At 46.2% G+C, this 18,132-nt stretch overlaps 1 protein-coding gene across 1 annotated transcript; it reads right to left on the bottom strand.

The window, feature by feature from the left end:
- Positions 1–2,316: 2,316 nt before the first annotated feature.
- VC83_02961 (uncharacterized protein) lies at positions 2,317–4,826 on the bottom strand (the record flags this gene model as incomplete). The annotated part of the gene is made up of 4 exons (XM_024466611.1): positions 2,317–2,643; positions 4,113–4,250; positions 4,298–4,543; positions 4,599–4,826. The coding sequence occupies 4 exons, from the start codon at positions 4,824–4,826 to the stop codon at positions 2,317–2,319; spliced, it is 939 nt and encodes a 312-aa protein (XP_024325524.1).
- Positions 4,827–18,132: the final 13,306 nt, after the last annotated feature.

An 18,132-nucleotide genomic window follows, 5' to 3' on the forward strand; every position in this document is an offset into this window, starting at 1 on the left:
ATTAGAGCCATTGGGTCCTTGTCTAGTTCCATGTAGTTTGACTGGTGCTGCTTCGATCTTTCTTGGTTTGCGTAATGTTGTGTGTATAACGCCCGGAATTCCTTCTCAAAATGCCCCCGCCAGTTTTTATTAGGATTCAACCAACAATAATCAGGGTTAAAACGTCCATCTTTAACCGTGGAGATAGAATAGCACCAAAAGCGTAGAAGTTACCAATACCTGTACAAGATAAGCTATAATACTTATCAAGCTTTTGTACAGCTTTATCAATAGCTTTTAAGAGCTTTGGAATCCATGGATCTTGTAATGGTTTAAGCTGGCGGGTACACTCCTCAAGCCCTTCAAATAGCTCATCATATGCTGGGAGAACAAAGCCTAGTCGTGCACCACTTGCTATACCTATATTTGAAGTCCAGAAGCTAAACTGGCGAGTAACATCAATAAGGTAGGTGATATGTTTCCACCCTTCCGAAGTAATATGGAAGATAATAGCTGGAGTAAACTCAGTTGTAAACTTATTTACTGCTTCCTGGAGTAGGACCGCTCGTAGCATCATATGTAGTGTTGAATCCCACCGGGTTGACACATCTTGGATAAGTCGTAGGACTTTTGCTCCATCTTTAATGCATTGTCTTTGAATTCCCATAAATCGCTCTCTTCGCTGTGAGCTAGAATTCACAAAGACAGCTAGCTTCTGAAGCTAGTATAGTATTAGTTGTGATTACTATAATGATTACTATAAACATACCTTGGCAAGTGTCCATGGAAGGCCCTTTTCCTTACTTAGATCTTTGAGTTCGTCTACTGAATTGTCATCCCAGTCAATCTGTAGCTCTGAGTTTGATGGGTTTAATCGAATTGACCCAAGGAGAGCCTTCTGTGCAAGCTGAACAATATGTGCAAAGCATGGGATATGATGAATACGTCCATCATGGTATCTTGTTGGCTCAGATGATAACTCAGCTATCATATCGTTGATAATTGCCATCATTGAAGTATTGTTCTTGCATTATCAGTTGTAATGCAATGAACTCTACCATCTAGGTGATATTGAGATATAACACGCTGAACAATAGTCGCAAGGTCTTTCCCAGTATGGGCTCCATCGAGATACTCAAATCCAATTAGAGCTTCACGGTATTACCATTTCTCAGTGATGAATGTAGCCATAATACCCATGAAGGAGTGTCTTGTTCCAGGGCTAGACCAATTGTCAAGGGATAATGCACACCTCGACCCAGGAGCAAGACCATGAAGGGCAATCTGTTGTGCATTACCTACCATAACATCAAGGCGCCGCCGTAGGGTTGTTGGTGAAGGAAGTGGATATTTCTGGTTCTGCCATAGTGCCATCTCCCTCCATATAGGATTCTCAACTGATCGGAATGATATGTTTAGGGATACCACAGTCTCAAGAACAAAACTGTAGAAAGCTTCCCTTGGATCATCTTCTGGTTGGCGCATAGTCTAAATAATAGTTAGGCATATTTTATAGTAATAAGTATAGTAATCATGCTTACTGGTAATGATCCTGAAAGGCGGAGCTTGGATTGATGTAGTGTAGAAGTGTGAGATGATTTCCTCAAACATCCAGCTGATCGAAGATGGGAACTCATTGTGCTTGTCCCTGCACCCTTTACACTTAGGGTGATTGAGTATTCTAGAGCATTTCCGGCAAATAACAATTGGCTCTCCAGTTGATTTCCGAGCACCTTGGTCGAAGTCTCTCCATACATTTGAAGTCCTAGCTGTTGACCCCCAATTGATTTGCTTATCAGTACTTAGAAACAGATTTGGTTGCTCTTTATACCAGGACTGATGATGCCACCAGTCATTGAATAGTTCTGCTTTTGAAGGCATCCACTTTAGCACATTAAGACCTCGGATTGTAATTAGACCATCCCATTGGTCGCTTAGAGGCTGAGAGGACTCAACCTCAGGTGTTATGTTGCTTGATTGAGGATCATCGAGAGAAAATACATCACTATAGATATGTGTATGTATTGGTGAACTTAAAGATTGGCTATAAGACATAATATTTGAATATATCACGATTATATTATTTCAAAGAAAATAAAACAACTGAATATTTCCTAGGAAATATATCTATCCTATACGTATCTCTCTATTTTGCTTGAATTTACTTAGTTATAATATCTTAAATTACTTATGGAGTATATTTTAATAGCAAGTTTCAGTAATATGGGTCTTTGAGAACAAGAGCCAATTATGGTAATATTTATAGTAAGCTATAGAACCATAGCGTTAGAAGTAGTGGATTGAGCTACCTGGACTATTCTAAAAGTATGACTAGATCTACATATTGTAGAATTTGGCAAGAAGCTCTTCTGATTCCTTAGTAGGAGGTAACGTAGCCAACTTCTCGTCAGATGGCAAGACCCATTTGAAATCCACCAGCTCATCCTTCTCCCTCAGCATCTCCCAAGCCTTAAATGCACCAGTAGCATCTTCATCCAATTGAAATCCATGCTGAGTAGTGTCGTACCCATCAGGGTACCAATCAGCAGGTCCGGGAAGAGAAACCTGCCAATCCTTAAAAAATTCCATGACGCGAAGTTCCTCCAGACAGCTAATTGAAGCTTCGTGAAATATAGGTGAGGAGGGATCTTCTCGTAGTAGATTCTGTACGTATGTGTTAGCTGATTACTATAGTGATAGTGACTCTTACCCAGTCTCTGTAATGGTGGGTGCACCAGATATGAGAATCTAGCCACCCAAGGAAGGGATGAATTTACTAAGACAACACACTGTCTTAGGAAACAGAGCCAAAGGGTTGTAGCTTAGACTATTCCACAACGCAGCAATCAGGTGTATGATGTGGTGAAGTGGTTTAGACAAGTTGCAACAAATGTTGAGTCTGAGAACTCAGGGGTAAGTCAGAGGTTAGCACCTCACTGACTTTTCAAAAACAGAGAATAACAAGATCAATGCTTGGAAGCTTGGAAAAGACGTAGAAGTATGTGCTAGTCGATTTACTGTATTGCCTGCTTGCCCTTTCTTAAGGAAAGGGCAATCCTATTTATGCCAAAGGAGTGTAGTGTAACGCTGACTTCTAAACGATAGAAGGCACAGAGGTTCTCTTGCGTAAAGGTTTACTTATCAGAGGAGGCAGGGAATCAGACACAAAGACTTCAAGTAACACGTTACTAGTATATAACAAATACTGTATTGAGTTGAGCACGAAGCTCCTATCTAAGGAAATACTATCTACTTATATAGTGGCGTCGTGCCTAGTGGACTCTTGGGAACTCACTCGAGTCCTCGGAGTCCTGGACTCTTAGGATTCTTCTCATCATCCTGCGAGTCCGTCACGTGCCTAGTGGACTCCTGGGAACTCACTCGAGTCCTCGGAGTCCTGGACTCTTAGGACTCTTCTCATCATCCTGCGAGTCCGTCACGTGATACTTTCGGAACTACTATTCCCCGCTGCCCCTCCAGGTACCAGGGCCGGTCTCATGCGACCTCCCTCCTTCCTGTCCTGTAGTTGGCCAGCCTTCTTGTTCCGTCGTAACATGTAGTTCTCTCATTTTCCATGACTTTCCATGACTAACCAGGCTTGGTAAATGTATTAGAAATCAAGTGCGACCCACAACTAGCTTGCTAATCATGTAGCGAATGTAAGAGAATCCCATAGAACCATCTCTTGGGTTCCTAGCCTATAGGAAGTGAAAAGGAGGTCCAAGGTCAGAGTACCTATAGATAAATTATGTCATAACTTAACCAATCTTGTGGGTAACTAAGGAGCAATGACGTGTAATGAATCATAGAGGGTTGTAGAAGCTTCTAGAGCTATCGTTCATGTTCCTAGGCCTCTAGTTGGTAGAGATATGCCATGTGGTAGTATTGGCCCACCCCCTTAAGGAGGAGATTTTCTTAATAACTTGTTCAATGAGTGTCCAAATGATATGCCGTGATGTATGTAGCATAAACAGATGTAGTAGAAGAGTTTGCAGCAATCGTTGAGTAGTATTGCTTCTGTTGTTGGTGTGATAAGCCAAGATATGTATGGTGACTTATAGGTTTGAGGAGGAGATTTCTAAGTTTGGTCTTGAGTTTGATAGCAAACTGAGTGCAACGAATGTCAGTATGACAGTCTCCTCATCAATTGCTGGGGGAAGGTTCTTGAGGAAGTCGGGATCCGTATTGACTTTGTTCATGAGCTTCAGAGTTGACTTGTATGCCGTCGACCATTTGCGGCGCCAAATGGTGAAGGCAAGCTGCTCCACTCTCTGGGTCTATATTAGTATTAGTCCCCTAATAGTAGGGCTGATCATACCTTAGTTGAGGCTTCAGTCTGGGTCTCCACTTCCAGTTGGACCTTCTCAATCTCTTTAATCCCAATACCATTGGCCAACTCGTCAGCTCTCCACATAGCTTCCTGGGCAACTTCATCGTCCTCATCTTCAGTTTCCCAGGCATGGTTGTTGTCATCCCACACTGCGTACGCTCCTCCACCTTCTCCAACCCCAAGGTGTTGTTGAACGATAGAAGCATGGTTGCCATCCTGAATGCTATTTCCTGGCTACTATAATGATTACTATAACGTAGGAGAAGGGAGCTTACCGTCGGAGTCGCACCTCGTCCTTCTTAGACTGAACCTTCTCTTGTTGTTCAACTGGGCTAAGGGCTTTGAAAGCTTGTGTCTCCCGGATTTTCTTGATAGTGTATGCAGTAGCTGCTGTATCAGCCCTCTTTGCATTGTTGACCTTGAGTTCTTGTTCCGTCATGTTGTTGCAGTGGTTCTGTACACGCTTGGTGTTCTCGTTGGTCGACTTCTCAGTTGATTCTTTGCACTTTCCGACCATGGTGGGTGATGGGTGATTACTATAATGGTTACTATAAAGTAATTGATGGTAGGAGGGAGTAAAGACTTACCTTGGTGGTGGAGGGTGGGTGGGTGGACAGAAGAAGGCGACTGTGGTGGTAGAAGCTCGGAAATCCAGAAGAAGGAAGCTCGGGGTGGTAGCAGAAGTAGGAAGCTCGGAATGGTGGCAGAAGCTCAGAAATCCAGAAGTAGGAAGCTCGGAAATCCAGAAGAAGGAAGCTCGGGGTGGTAGCAGAAGGAGGAAGCTCGGAATGGTGGCAGAAGCTCAGAAATCCAGAAGTAGGAAGCTCAGAAATCCAGAAGAAGGAAGCTCGGGGTGGTAGCAGAAGTAGGAAGCTCGGAATGGTGGCAGAAGCTCAGAAATCCAGAAGTAGGAAGCTCAGAAATCCAGAAGAAGGAAGCTCGGGGTGGTAGCAGAAGTAGGAAGCTCGGGGTGGTGGCAGAAGTAGGAAGTTTGGGGTGGTGGCAGAAGCTTAGGATTCCTATTGTTGTTGTGTATTGTTATGGTAGAATTCACTTAATACGCCTATTACCATATAATGGGTGAAGCTCAAGATATTTCGCCAAGCGAGCCAGCAATTCACCCAGAACACAACACCCACCCAAATTTGGGTTTTCCTCCCTCAACCTTTCTGTTATTATGTGACAAGCCACTCACGGGTGGACTGGTAAGTGAACCACTCCTCTTATATTATAGTAATACTTATAGTAACACCTTGTCAGGGCAATATGGATGACGAGCCCTATGAAGATGTGGACCCTGTGACTTCAAGTTCAGATTCTGAAACGGCACAAGACGGTACTAGGGGTCCTAAGTTCATGGGTCGCCGTCGCCTTCCAACTACACCAACGCGCTCTAGCCAGCGTCAACCACAACTTCAATCACCTCCTCCAACCCAGCCTAAGGCTTCCCGAGGCCCAATCCCAACTCTTGCACCAGGCCAAGTACTTGTAACGCTGACTTCTAAATGATAGAAGACACAGAGGTTCTCTTGCGTAAAGGTTTACTTATCAGAGGAGGCAGGGGATCAGACACAAAGGCTTCAAGTAACACGTTACTAGTATATAACAAATACTGTATTGAGTTGAGCACGAAGCTCCTATCTAAGGAAATACTATCTACTTATATAGTGGCGTCGTGCCTAGTGGACTCTTGGGAACTCACTCGAGTCCTCGGAGTCCTGGACTCTTAGGACTCTTCTCATCATCCTGCGAGTCCATCACGTGCCTAGTGGACTCCTGGGAACTCACTCGAGTCCTCGGAGTCCTGGACTCTTAGGACTCTTCTCATCATCCTGCGAGTCCATCACGTGATACTTTCGGAACTACTATTCCCCGCTGCCCCTCCAGGTACCAGGGCCGGTCTCATGCGACCTCCCTCCTTCCTGTCCTGTAGTTGGCCAGCCTTCTTGTTCCGTCGTAACACTCGCTCCCTTCCCCTGGGCATTCGTCTCGAATCCTATAAGTACGTCCATGTCCCCGGGACTCTGCTGCTCCTCAGCGAGTCCTTCAACATGCAACATGCCTACTGACACTGCCCGCAAACTCCAGGAACGCAACGATCTTGTCCGTCGAATAAAGAACCACGGATACGAACTACCCGAAATGGATTCTTGCTCGAACTGCGTGAGGCGAAACATTACTTGCGTGTCGTCTCCAAATGATTCACGGCGGTGCGCCGAGTGCGTTCGTCGCAACTTGAAAGAAAAGTGTGACTGTATGGGTCCTGAGCATCCCGACTGGGTGAAGCTCGAACGGGAGGAGGATCGCCTGGATCGCGAAGAGGAAGAAACCCTTTCGAAGTTACTTCGTCTGCGGAAGCAGAAACGCCTCATCCGAACCCGTGGTAAAGATATGCTCCGGCGAGGTTTGAAAACCCTCGACGAGCTTGATGCGGCAGAGGAGGCCGAACGTGTGGCTGCTGAGAAGCGTGACGCTGTTGAGGCTGAGGAACAGGCAGTTAGCGCTGCCTCCTCGTCTGTGACCGGGACCCTCGCTTCCTCCGATCCACTGGCCTACTCCCCTGCATCTTGGGATCAATGGCTGGTGGATGGCGGCGTCGATATTCCTCCAGCAGTTCTTTGCTGATGTTCCTTGTTGGTTCCCACGAATTATCCGTAGGTTCGTAATTTTCCCATTTTATCAAAAACTCTTCTCGACGTCCTACTAACCTTCTGTCTAGGATCGCTTCGACCTCATATTCGATTATCTCATTCTCGGGTTGGAGTTCGGTGTCGGTCGCAATTGGGGTATTTCCTCTTGCTGGTTCCAGTAGTGAGACATGAAATACCGGGTGTAGTCTAGACTTCCTGGGTAGCTGCAGTCTGTAATTAACTGAGCTGACTTTGTTCAATATTTTGAATGGTCCCAATTTCTTGAAGTCCAACTTTGTGCTTGGTCGTTTCGTTTTGATATGTTTCCGGAGTAGGTATACTTTATCCCCCTCCTTGAAGGCAGGTTCCATACTGCGCTTCTTGTTTGCGTATGCGGCGGATCGTTCATTTAAGAATTGGATGTCCGTCGCAAGTTGTTCGTGGAACGATTTCAGTTGTTCCACCACGATCAGGGCTTGTTCAGCTCGTGATTCATCCGGTCTTGGTTGCCTATATGCTTCTGGCTGGTAGCCATAATTGGCAAAGAACGGTGAGACTTTCGTTGCTTCTGTCATCGCGCTGTTATATGCAAACTGTGCGATGGGTAAGATCTGAACCCAGTTATCCTGTTGATGATTGACATAGCTTCGCAGGTACTGTTCAAGGGTCTGATTTAATCTTTCTGTTTGGCCGTCTGTCTGGGGATGAAAAGCTGTTGATAGCTTATGATTTGTTCCCAGTAGCGCCATCAATGATTTCCAGAATTTCGAAGTAAAGAGCTTGTCTCTATCTGAGATGATTTCTTCTGGCATCCCATGATCGGCTAATATGACTCGAATGAAGGTATATGCGAGCGCCTCGGCGTCGCTAGCTTCTAGATATGGTATAAACTTCCCATATTTCGTGAGTCTTTCCGTGATGACGAGGATAGAGTCGTATTCTATTCCTGTTAACGGGTCCTTGGAGGGTGGAAGCTTGACGATGAAGTCCAAAGCTATTGATTTCCACGCTCCTTTTGGTACTGGTGTCGACTTGAGTTGTCCGTATGGCAGATGCCTATTGGATTTTGACTTGCTGCAAATGTCGCACTCTCTTACCACTGTCTCTACCTGCTTCCTCATACCTGGGAAGTAGTAGTGTCGAGTGATTCGTTCGAAGGTTCGTGTTACTCCCTGATGACCGTGTGCTGGTAACGAGTGTTGTTCTTGCACCAGCGGGCGTCTCATTTGACTTGGGACATACACTAACCCTTTGTATCGAATCAATCCTTGTTCGTCGATGGTGAAGTCGCCTTCGACTTTGGACAAGACTCGCTTGGCGCATTCGTCTGTTGCGTAAGCTTTCTTGAGTCTTTCCTCGAGTTCTGTATCTTCGATGACTGAGATCGTCGCTAGTAACTCGTTGTACTGTATTCCTGCATCTGTTTTCTTCAGAATTGCTCTAGGTCTTTCTTCCTTTGGGCCGGCGTAGTCGGTCCGTCTGCTGAGAGCGTCTGCTCTTGCATTCTCGGAGCCCTTGCGATAGGTTATCGTGAAGTTGTAGGCTGCGAGGGTTTCTGCCCAGCGGACTTGTCTGCGGTTTAAAACCTTGGTCGTGGTGAAGTATATGAGGTTCTTGTGATCCGTCCATACCTGCACAGGGTAGGTGGATCCCTCAAGATATACTCGCCACTGCTCAAAGGCAACGACAATAGCCAGTAGCTCCTTGTCGTGGATGTCGTAATTGAGTTCCGCGGGTGACAGTTTCCTAGAGTAGTACGCGATTGGTTTGAACTTACCGTTCTCGTCTGGTTGATTCAGACATGCTCCAATTGCGAAGTCAGAAGAGTCCGTTTCGAGGATGATCTTCTTTGCAGGGTCAAATGTAGCAAGGATAGGTGCTTCCGTGAACTTCGTCTTAAGTTCCTGGAAAGCAGCCTCTGCCTTGTCCGTCCATTTGAATTCGAGATCCTTTCTGGTAAGCTCTGTGAGTGGTTGAGCTACCTTGGAATATCCCGAGATGAATCTTCGGTAGAAGTTGGCGAAGCCTAGGAAGGCTTGCACTTCCTTGACCGTGGTCGGTGTTGGCCATTCCAACACTGCCATTACTTTTGCTTGGTCCATCTTGATGCCGTGCGTTCCGATAATGTAACCCAAGAATTCGACTTGGTTTTTATGGAACTCGCACTTCTCTGGTTTGAGGAGTAAGCTGTACTCCTTTAGTTTCTTCAGGACGAGTTTGACATGCTTGACATGCTCCTCCTTGGTTGCTGAATACACCAGGACATCGTCTAGGTAGACAATGGTAAAGATGTCTAAGTATTCGTGCAAAGCATCATTCATCAGTCGTTGCATGGATGCGGGTGCGTTTGTTAGCCCAAAGGGCATGACTTGATACTCGAATAGGCCATAGCGGGTGCGGAATGCTGTTTTCCACTCTTCCCCAGCCTTGATTCGGATCAGGTTGTATGCTCCTCGCAGATCTAGCTTACTGAAGATCTTTGCTCCTTGAAATCTATCGTGTAGTTCGTTGATTAACGGCAGGGCATACCTGTCCTTGATTGTGATGTTGTTCAACGCTCGATAGTCCACACATAACCGTAGGGAGCCGTCTTTCTTTGGTACGAAAAGCACCGGACTTCCTGCTGGTGATGTGGATGGTCTGATGAATCCTTTCGCTAGGTTATCATCGATGTACTCCTTAAGTACCTTCAGCTCCTTTTCCGATAGCTGATATATTGGTCCGAACGGTGGACTCTTGTCTTTCTCCAAAGGTATCTCGTGATCCCATGGTTGGTGCTTAGGAAGCGCCTCGTTCTTAGGGCCTTCCTGGAATAATCGCTCGTATTCCTTGTACTCCACCGGTATACTCGTCGGTGAGGATGCCTGGGCTAGGTCATCGAGCTCGGAGGTTGCACATAACTCCTTCCGGCCCTGGGAGGGTTTCTCCCGTTGTCGCGTGTCCGTCCGTTGTTCACACGCGCACTGGCTCATCACAACTTTCTCGTTCCACCAGTCGATCTGGGGGTTGTGTTTCTTGAGCCATGGCACACCAAGGATGCACGCATGGTTGTCCATGTGCACGATGTCAAACTGAATCGTTTCCTTGTGCCCGTGTAGCATGACCATTTCCAATGGGACCGTTTCGTGGGTCACCATTCCTTCATTAGTCGAGATGGGCTCTCCATCTACGACCATTAATGGGTATGGTTTGGTTTTCAATTGCGTCTTGAAACCTTGCGTGTCTGCTACTTTCTTTGTCATAAAGTTGCCCGTCGCTCCTGAGTCAATCATTGCTCGGAGGTGTCGCTGTTGTATCTTAGCGACCACATATAGTTGCATGCTGCCCGTCGTGGCGCATAGCTGGTCTGTACTAGGCCTCTTCGTGTCGCTCGCCGGTGGCCTACCGTCGAGGACTCCTAGTTTTTTGACTCGTCCGAGGAAGGATAGTATTCATCCGCTTCCAATGGTGGTCCTTGGGGAGATCGTTTCCATCGCTCTTCTGCTTCGTCTAGCAGATGTGGGTATTTCTCGTATACCTGTTCGCTTTTGATAGGCAAGTCCCCTTCAGACTGGCTTCGCCTGAGGGCGTGAACTTGCTCTGCGTCTCTGAAGTGTATCCTGGGCGAGGATCGGGGAAACAACTGATTCTGGTGTTTCTTTTTCCAGTGGAGCTTGCAATCATCTTCGCTGCAATACTCCCAGTAGACATACGCGTGCCAGGGATGATCAGTCTCTGTTGCGTCTGTCGTTGATAGTTCCCGCTGTCCTCTCACCCATGCACTATCTTCCCTCGGAGGCGTGGAGAACGTGTCTAGTTGCTCCATGGCTCTCCTTTCGATGCGTGGAGTGGGTCTCGCATTTTCCCGTCGGAGCATATCTCTGGCTTTCTCGTCGTACTTCTTCAGGGCTCTCCTGCGGTCCTGGTAGTAAAGTTCGACGCTTTTCATATACTTCAGTTTAGCCATATGCTCGACATCCTTCTCCAGTTCTTCCGCTTCTTGGGCTTCCAACTTAGCTACGTCTTGGGACGTGCCAAGCAGCCTGCGGGTATTCGTTAGTTGGTTGTAGTATCTCCAGAGGTCATCCTTGCAGTCGTCCACCTTGCACTTTAACGGAAGTTCCTGTAACAGGTTCCCGTAGAGGTCTTTAAGCATGGGGATTCTCCTCTGGCCATTGGGCTTGTCTCGCTCGGCCCTAATCTTCGCGTGGGCGTGTTTTGCCATGCGTCTTACTACGCTCTTGCACCGTGGACTCATTGGTTCCGTAGGTGCGAGTTCATCGAAGGTCTCCTGTTCTGAGACGGTGAACGATTCCGCCTCCGACCCTTCATCTGAGCTCTCGTCTTCTGGGGTGCTTTCGCCGTTTATTCCCCAGTCCTGTTTGCTCACAAACGTTGCGTTCAACTGTCCTGTCCAGGTGGCATTGAGTTGTTTGCCGACTTTGCGTCCGCCGTTCCCTTTCTTTGGCTGTCTGCAGTCTCGGGCCATGTGGCCTGGCTTGTCGCAGTTAAAACAGAGTCGTTCCTTGAATTGTCTGTCTTTCTTAGGGTCACGGGGTCGTCCAGGTTTGAACGTGGCATCGAGTTCCATTGGGTCCGACCAACGGTTGTCTCGCGGGTGTTGATCCCGTCGTCTGCCCTCGTTTCCCCGGTAGGGGTAACTTTTCTTTGGCTTGTCATAGGTCCGACGTTCCTTCTGGAATTCGTATAGTCGATTGTCGATTCGGACCGTATGTTCGATTAGCGCTACCATGTCCGTTGGTTGTTGTTCCAAACGGGCAAGTTCCATACGTATATGGCTCTTCAGCCCACGTCGGTAGTGGCTGATGAGTGCGCTGGCGTCCCATCCTGTCTGATTGCCGTATCTCTGGAATTCTGTGGAGTATGTGAGGGCGCTGCCAGTCTGCTTAAGTGCAAACAGATGGTCTTCTGCGGTCTTAATCTCATCGATGTCTCCGAACATGCGTCGGATTTCCTTACAGAATCCATTCCAGCTGCCAAACATAGTCTGCGTAGTTGTCATGCTTCCATTGGTACTTTCATATTTGAAATAGTCCTTGAGGAATGGTTCGATCCATCGCAGGGCTTCCCCCCTAAGGTAGGACGCAGTCCACAGGGCATAGCTCTCCTGGGTGGGGAACTTCTCGTCATTGAAGTGCTGGTACAGTTCGACCTGTAGCAAAAACACCTCAAGTTCCTTTCGGTTGCCGGAGTAAGTGTCGGGCAACTTGACGCGTAGAGTTTCCTTGAGTTCGTTGACGGTGGGTGCATCGGGCATCTCTTCATTCTCAGGCTTAGACCTCTGAGACGAAGTTGGCGTGGTGGGGGTTTTCCCCTTCGAACTGATGACAGACATGTTGCTTTGTGTGTAAGCCGGTACCTCGTAGAAGTGGTGCTCAAAGTGTAACGCTGACTTCTAAATGATAGAAGACACAGAGGTTCTCTTGCGTAAAGGTTTACTTATCAGAGGAGGCAGGGGATCAGACACAAAGGCTTCAAGTAACACCTTACTAGTATATAACAAATACTGTATTGAGTTGAGCACGAAGCTCCTATCTAAGGAAATACTATCTACTTATATAGTGGCGTCGTGCCTAGTGGACTCTTGGGAACTCACTCGAGTCCTCGGAGTCCTGGACTCTTAGGACTCTTCTCATCATCCTGCGAGTCCATCACGTGCCTAGTGGACTCCTGGGAACTCACTCGAGTCCTCGGAGTCCTGGACTCTTAGGACTCTTCTCATCATCCTGCGAGTCCATCACGTGATACTTTCGGAACTACTATTCCCCGCTGCCCCTCCAGGTACCAGGGCCGGTCTCATGCGACCTCCCTCCTTCCTGTCCTGTAGTTGGCCAGCCTTCTTGTTCCGTCGTAACAGTACTGAGCCAGAAAGAACCCAAGATATCCAGCATGGCTCGCCAGAAACAAGTTCGCCAGAATACGGCCAGCAAAGCCCCAAGGAAGGCACCAGTGGGTGGGAAGACTGTGATGAAGGTGAAGAAGCGTTGTTCCAAGCCAGGCAGTAGGTTGATTACTATACTTATTACTATAAAGCTCTTACTGACATCAAATAGTTGTTGCACTTCGTCAAATCAAGCGATACCAGAAAACAACAGAGCTACTCATTCCCCATGCGCCATTCGTATCATCAAAGAGATCATGGTTGACCTGAAATCGCCCTATCGAATCCAAGCGACTGCAGGTTCTGCACTACAAGAAGCAGCTGAGACCACTTTGGTCAAGGAGTTTGAGAGTAAGTGAACATCCAATTTATAGTAATCATTATAGTAATCATTACAGTGACGCAACTTGCTGCGATCCATGCAAAGCATGTTACCATTCAGCAGAAGGACATGAAACTGGTGCAATCAATGAGGCTCCATATGACGGGGTTCCGGTTCCCAGGGCAGCTACTTTGAGTAAGGAAGGGAGGAACCAATACTGGGGGAAGTAGATACCAAATATATTCGTTTACTACACTAAATATATCTGTCTGTGAAGTTATCGTAGATTTGAATATACGCACGTGACAGATTGCACGTGTTGGTTTGCCAAGGAACCGTTTGTTACGGCTATAGTAACATGATGTCATGGTTACAGGGCCAGGGCCTAGTAACGTGACGTGTGAGTCACATAACGTGACGTGTGAGTCACATAACGTGACGTGTGAGTCACAGTGGGAAGCGGGGTAGGCTGCCATGTGACGGGGCTAATGGATAGTTGCAGAAACTAGTGGATATTGGATAGTTGAGCTATCCACGAACTATCCTGAATATCTAGCTATCCGCCAACTATCCAGATTACCCATGAGGCACGACGCCACTATATAAGTAGATAGTATTTCCTTAGATAGGAGCTTCGTGCTCAACTCAATACAGTATTTGTTATATACTAGTAACGTGTTACTTGAAGCCTTTGTGTCTGATCCCCTGCCTCCTCTGATAAGTAAACCTTTACGCAAGAGAACCTCTGTGTCTTCTATCGTTTAGAAGTCAGCGTTACACCGTTGGGGGACTGCACCGGTCTGGACAGTTTTTCCAATATTTCCAGACCAGACCGCGGTCCGGTCTGGAAATGTTCCGAACCGACAGTCCCCCGTGGCGCACACTAGCTGTCGACTAGAATCAAGATTTGGCACTGAAGGCTCTCTATATGAGAGGGTAAACGCCGGACTACAGCTGGAGTTAAGCTATGGAATCATAACGGGACCAAGGTTCTTACGGTTTCACACCATGGCTTCTTAGGTTCGAATGATGTCTTCCATCCTACGGCGTCAGGAGAGAAGGCTGGAGAAGTGATTGATACAAGGCCTGAGCTTGGTATTAGCCTTGTTAAGCTAACACCTGGGGCATTAAGGACATTCAAGAACGACTGTTATTTCCAGGCAGAGACCCCAAGGGTACTTTTAAACAAGGCTGACATTAAGGCAGGAAGCTAAGCAGAAGTAGATGAGATGTCCTCAAGTCTTATTTCTCTAATGGCTTATGCACCAAAGTTCATCAAGCCAAAGCGTCCTCCTGGGCATCCTGACATTAAATACCGTCATTGGAAGGCCGACACAGTCAGTGCAGTTTTTGGTGTCGTAAATGCCATTATTTCTGATGGGATGTGTGGGACGCCAATCGTTGATTGCAAGACAGGTGGTGTACAGGGTTTTTTTCACTTGTCAGGTGGCTCAACTGCTATGCTGCCCATTTGGATGATTTAGTTGCAGAAGGATGGGAAATTGCTTAGTTAGCAGGAATACTCGTGCGAATGGGCAGAGCATCACTAAACGTCGTGGAAGAGGTCTCGCTCAATCGCCGACAGGTCTCTGCGTATCCGCGACCCCTATACCATGTGTTAGTATATTCACGAGGCTGGATTTTGTCGTCGGTACGTATGCGATGGCCTGGTCAATGGTGGGCGTCTCCTCGGGGCGGGACTAGTCTGCGGATGGTTACCTCTTGCCGTCAGATGGACGGTGGCGATTTGACTTACTCATTGATAAGTTTTGAATGCCGTCCGTGATATCATTGTGCCGGGACCACTCATTATATCAGGGACTTGAGGTAGGAGGTATCAGTGAGCGTTGTGAGTTTTGGGGTATGAAGTTGAGACGATGGTGAAGTTGGACGATTATACTCGCCAAAGCACTCCCAAACAAGCGGCAGCCCAAAATTCGAATAGCAAAACACTTAATTATAGCGTTTTCTAGTACTTGATTATCCTATAGACCAATTCTAGTGGTGCCTTATAGTTATCAATTCAAATTACACTTTATTTACTGCTGGTAACCTCGTCAACAGGTGATTTGAGATAAACTTACATTCTCACATTATAAGCCGCTGTCACCGCGGTGATGTATGGGTATGCGGGACAGGGTCAGGGATCAGGGATGATATTCATAGTCTACAATTACGTGTTATATTCATAAGGTATGAGCATAATTATTTTATGTTCGCTGGTACTTCTATTTATTTGTGTATAATAAACTCGAAAGGTGACTCAATTTTACTATCCCCCCCTTTGAATGATTGTAAAGACCCGCTATTTTGAAGTTTGTGGAAACCCACTTATAGCGATCGGTTTTAGGTAAAATGGCGTAAATAAGATGAGATCACTGGCAGAGAGGCCTTTTAACAAAATAGTGGATGGTGACAATCATTCAGGGGGGGGATAGTATGTTAGCCCTTATTTAGGTTGGCTTTTGGTGCAGTTACTCGGAAGTCGCAGCAAACTCATTTTTAAGCTCCCTGGGACTTTCGAGGTACGGGTATGTATCTGCCCTATAAAAATGGGTGTGTTGGTACTTCTGCCTCCATAGTCTCCCAAAAGTCTCCCCGAACTCAAATTTATGCTCGCTAGGACTTTGGCGGTACATGCTGATATTTGCGTGTATGGAGGCGCAAGTCCCAACTTAGGAAGTCCTAGCGACGCCATTTTTGTAATGTAACAGGACTTTAAAAGGTATCCCCTCATACAAAAATGAGTTCGCTGAAACTCTAGATGTCCCTGCGATGCCATTCTTGTATGCGCTTCTATCTTGCAAGCTACAACCGCCACAGAATATGTACGAGTATTTATAGTAAATATATAACAAATAGACCCCTATAGCATTTCATAGACCAAAGCGTTACATGAATAACAAAATATTTGGCGTGTACACGGGCGATTCTTTGTGGGGTACCTGCCATACAAGAATGGCGTCGCGGGGACATGCTAGAATTGGCGCGGCTGTACCACCGAAGCCATTTTTGTATGCAAGGCTACTTTGATCGTCACAGCAGCGCCAGGAGGCGCCGTAATGGTCGTCTTTTATGTATTATCATAATATCAACTTCTTTATTCTCATGCATGCATTATTCGTAGGTATTAAAGCAAGTAGTTTTACATACTAAGTTAGCTCTATCGGTACTTGAGCATTAAACGGTCGTCAGGCAAAGTTTGGCTTGACGGGGCAGGTTTTGGACTGGAATTCTAGCAATATCGATTCATGCTTGAAACCCCCCTCTGTATTCACTAGAAATGATAATATGAATTGTGTTACTGTATAAAATAAGAAGGGGCCGTACATTAAGTGGTAAAGAGAGTTTGTGTTCTCACGTTTCTCATTTGCGCCGTGTCTTGACCCTATATTCTAATTCCCGTACATCCCTGAGCCATTTTAATATGTATAATACGTCGATTCAAATATATCAGCTATCATATAGACCCTACTATAATCGACGTAGTTTGAATAGCCAGCTAACGCAGAGAGCGGCGCCAAAAATCGACCCAAGAACAGTGTTCCCATTAGTATAATACTTAAGTATTCGGGCCATTATGATACGGGCCGTATCAATACGGTACGGGTGAAGCTTGATATGATACTAGTGAGCTCTGTATCAATATTTAAGTATTAATACGGGCAATACTTAAGTATTTCATGTAATGTTAAAAATTGAAGCTGTAAAAACTGTACTCTATAACCCTGTGAATTTCAGAACATATTGAACTAGCTAGATATCATAGTCATCGCTGCCTCTTGCAACAATGTATCTGGGGGTGTTGACAGCTCATCATCTACAAACGGCAAAGCTGTACTCTTATTCTTCTTAAACCAAGGCTTCAAGCACTCAACAGCTTGAATTGCCATAATACCTAGCCTGTTCCTACGGTCGGAAATCGTGATTTTCGCACCAGAGAACAGCCTTTCAGGCGCTGCAGACATTGAGGGTATTGATAACAAATCTAATGCCATTACACTTAAGTTTGGAAATGTAGCCCGTTGAGTAGGCTCAGCCCACCATGCTCTCGCATCATCAGTTTTAACAAGTGGGGCTTGTAAATACTGAGTATATTCATCTTGAATAACGTCAATACCCCGCTTTTGTGTACGCCATGTAAGAAACTCATTCGAAAGCGGCTTCTCAGTATCTTCACCTTCAACTTCTGCGATCATCTGCACTAACTGCCAATGCTTTGTACTTGTTGACCCACAGCTCCTCAACCTTGACACGTGCTTCAGCAACCCAATCAGCCTTCCATTCTGATTTGAAGTAAGTCCACTTCCATTGTGGGCATAATACTAACGCCGCTGTATATGCCGAAGTCCTGTCTGTCATACTGTAGTATTTATCCAACTTCTTCCACCCAGCATTACAACAAGGACCAAGGAACAGGTCCATTGAATAATCATTCTTCGCAGTTTCAAACACGTGAAGTGTTGCATCTGCAAAGTTCTTGAGAATACAGGCCATATTTCGAAGGTCCTGCCAGTCCCCTTGTGAAACTACTTAAATATTAGTAAATAATTAAATTTAAGAGACATAAATATGTACTTACGGAGGTCATTCTCATTCTCCTTGAATTTTACGCAGAACAGTTCTATAGCATGTTGTACCCGTAGCGCCCGTTGTAGCATTGAATACCAGCTATTCCAACGTGTTGAATTATCTCTCAACAAACATAGGTTATTGCTCATCAACTTAAAGCTGGCGATACGTTGTGGGCTGCGTTGGATATAAACTACAATGTTATGTAGTTTACCAAGTGGACCTTTCTTTCTCCACTGCTCCATCTCTATTTCTGTCGGCGACGACAATAGCTCCGTATTATTATCCTGTGAGAGGTCCTCCTCATCACTTGCAAAGAGAAAGGCTTGAACAGCGAGGTTGATCACATGGCCGTTATACCGTAATCTATGTCGCCTAGGGCCCCATATTATCTCATGCTCCTCTTTCAGCTTTTTCG

Source organism: Pseudogymnoascus destructans (genome assembly GCF_001641265.1).
Source record: "Pseudogymnoascus destructans isolate 20631-21 unplaced genomic scaffold scaffold_7, whole genome shotgun sequence".
Taxonomy (NCBI): domain Eukaryota; kingdom Fungi; phylum Ascomycota; class Leotiomycetes; order Thelebolales; family Thelebolaceae; genus Pseudogymnoascus; species Pseudogymnoascus destructans.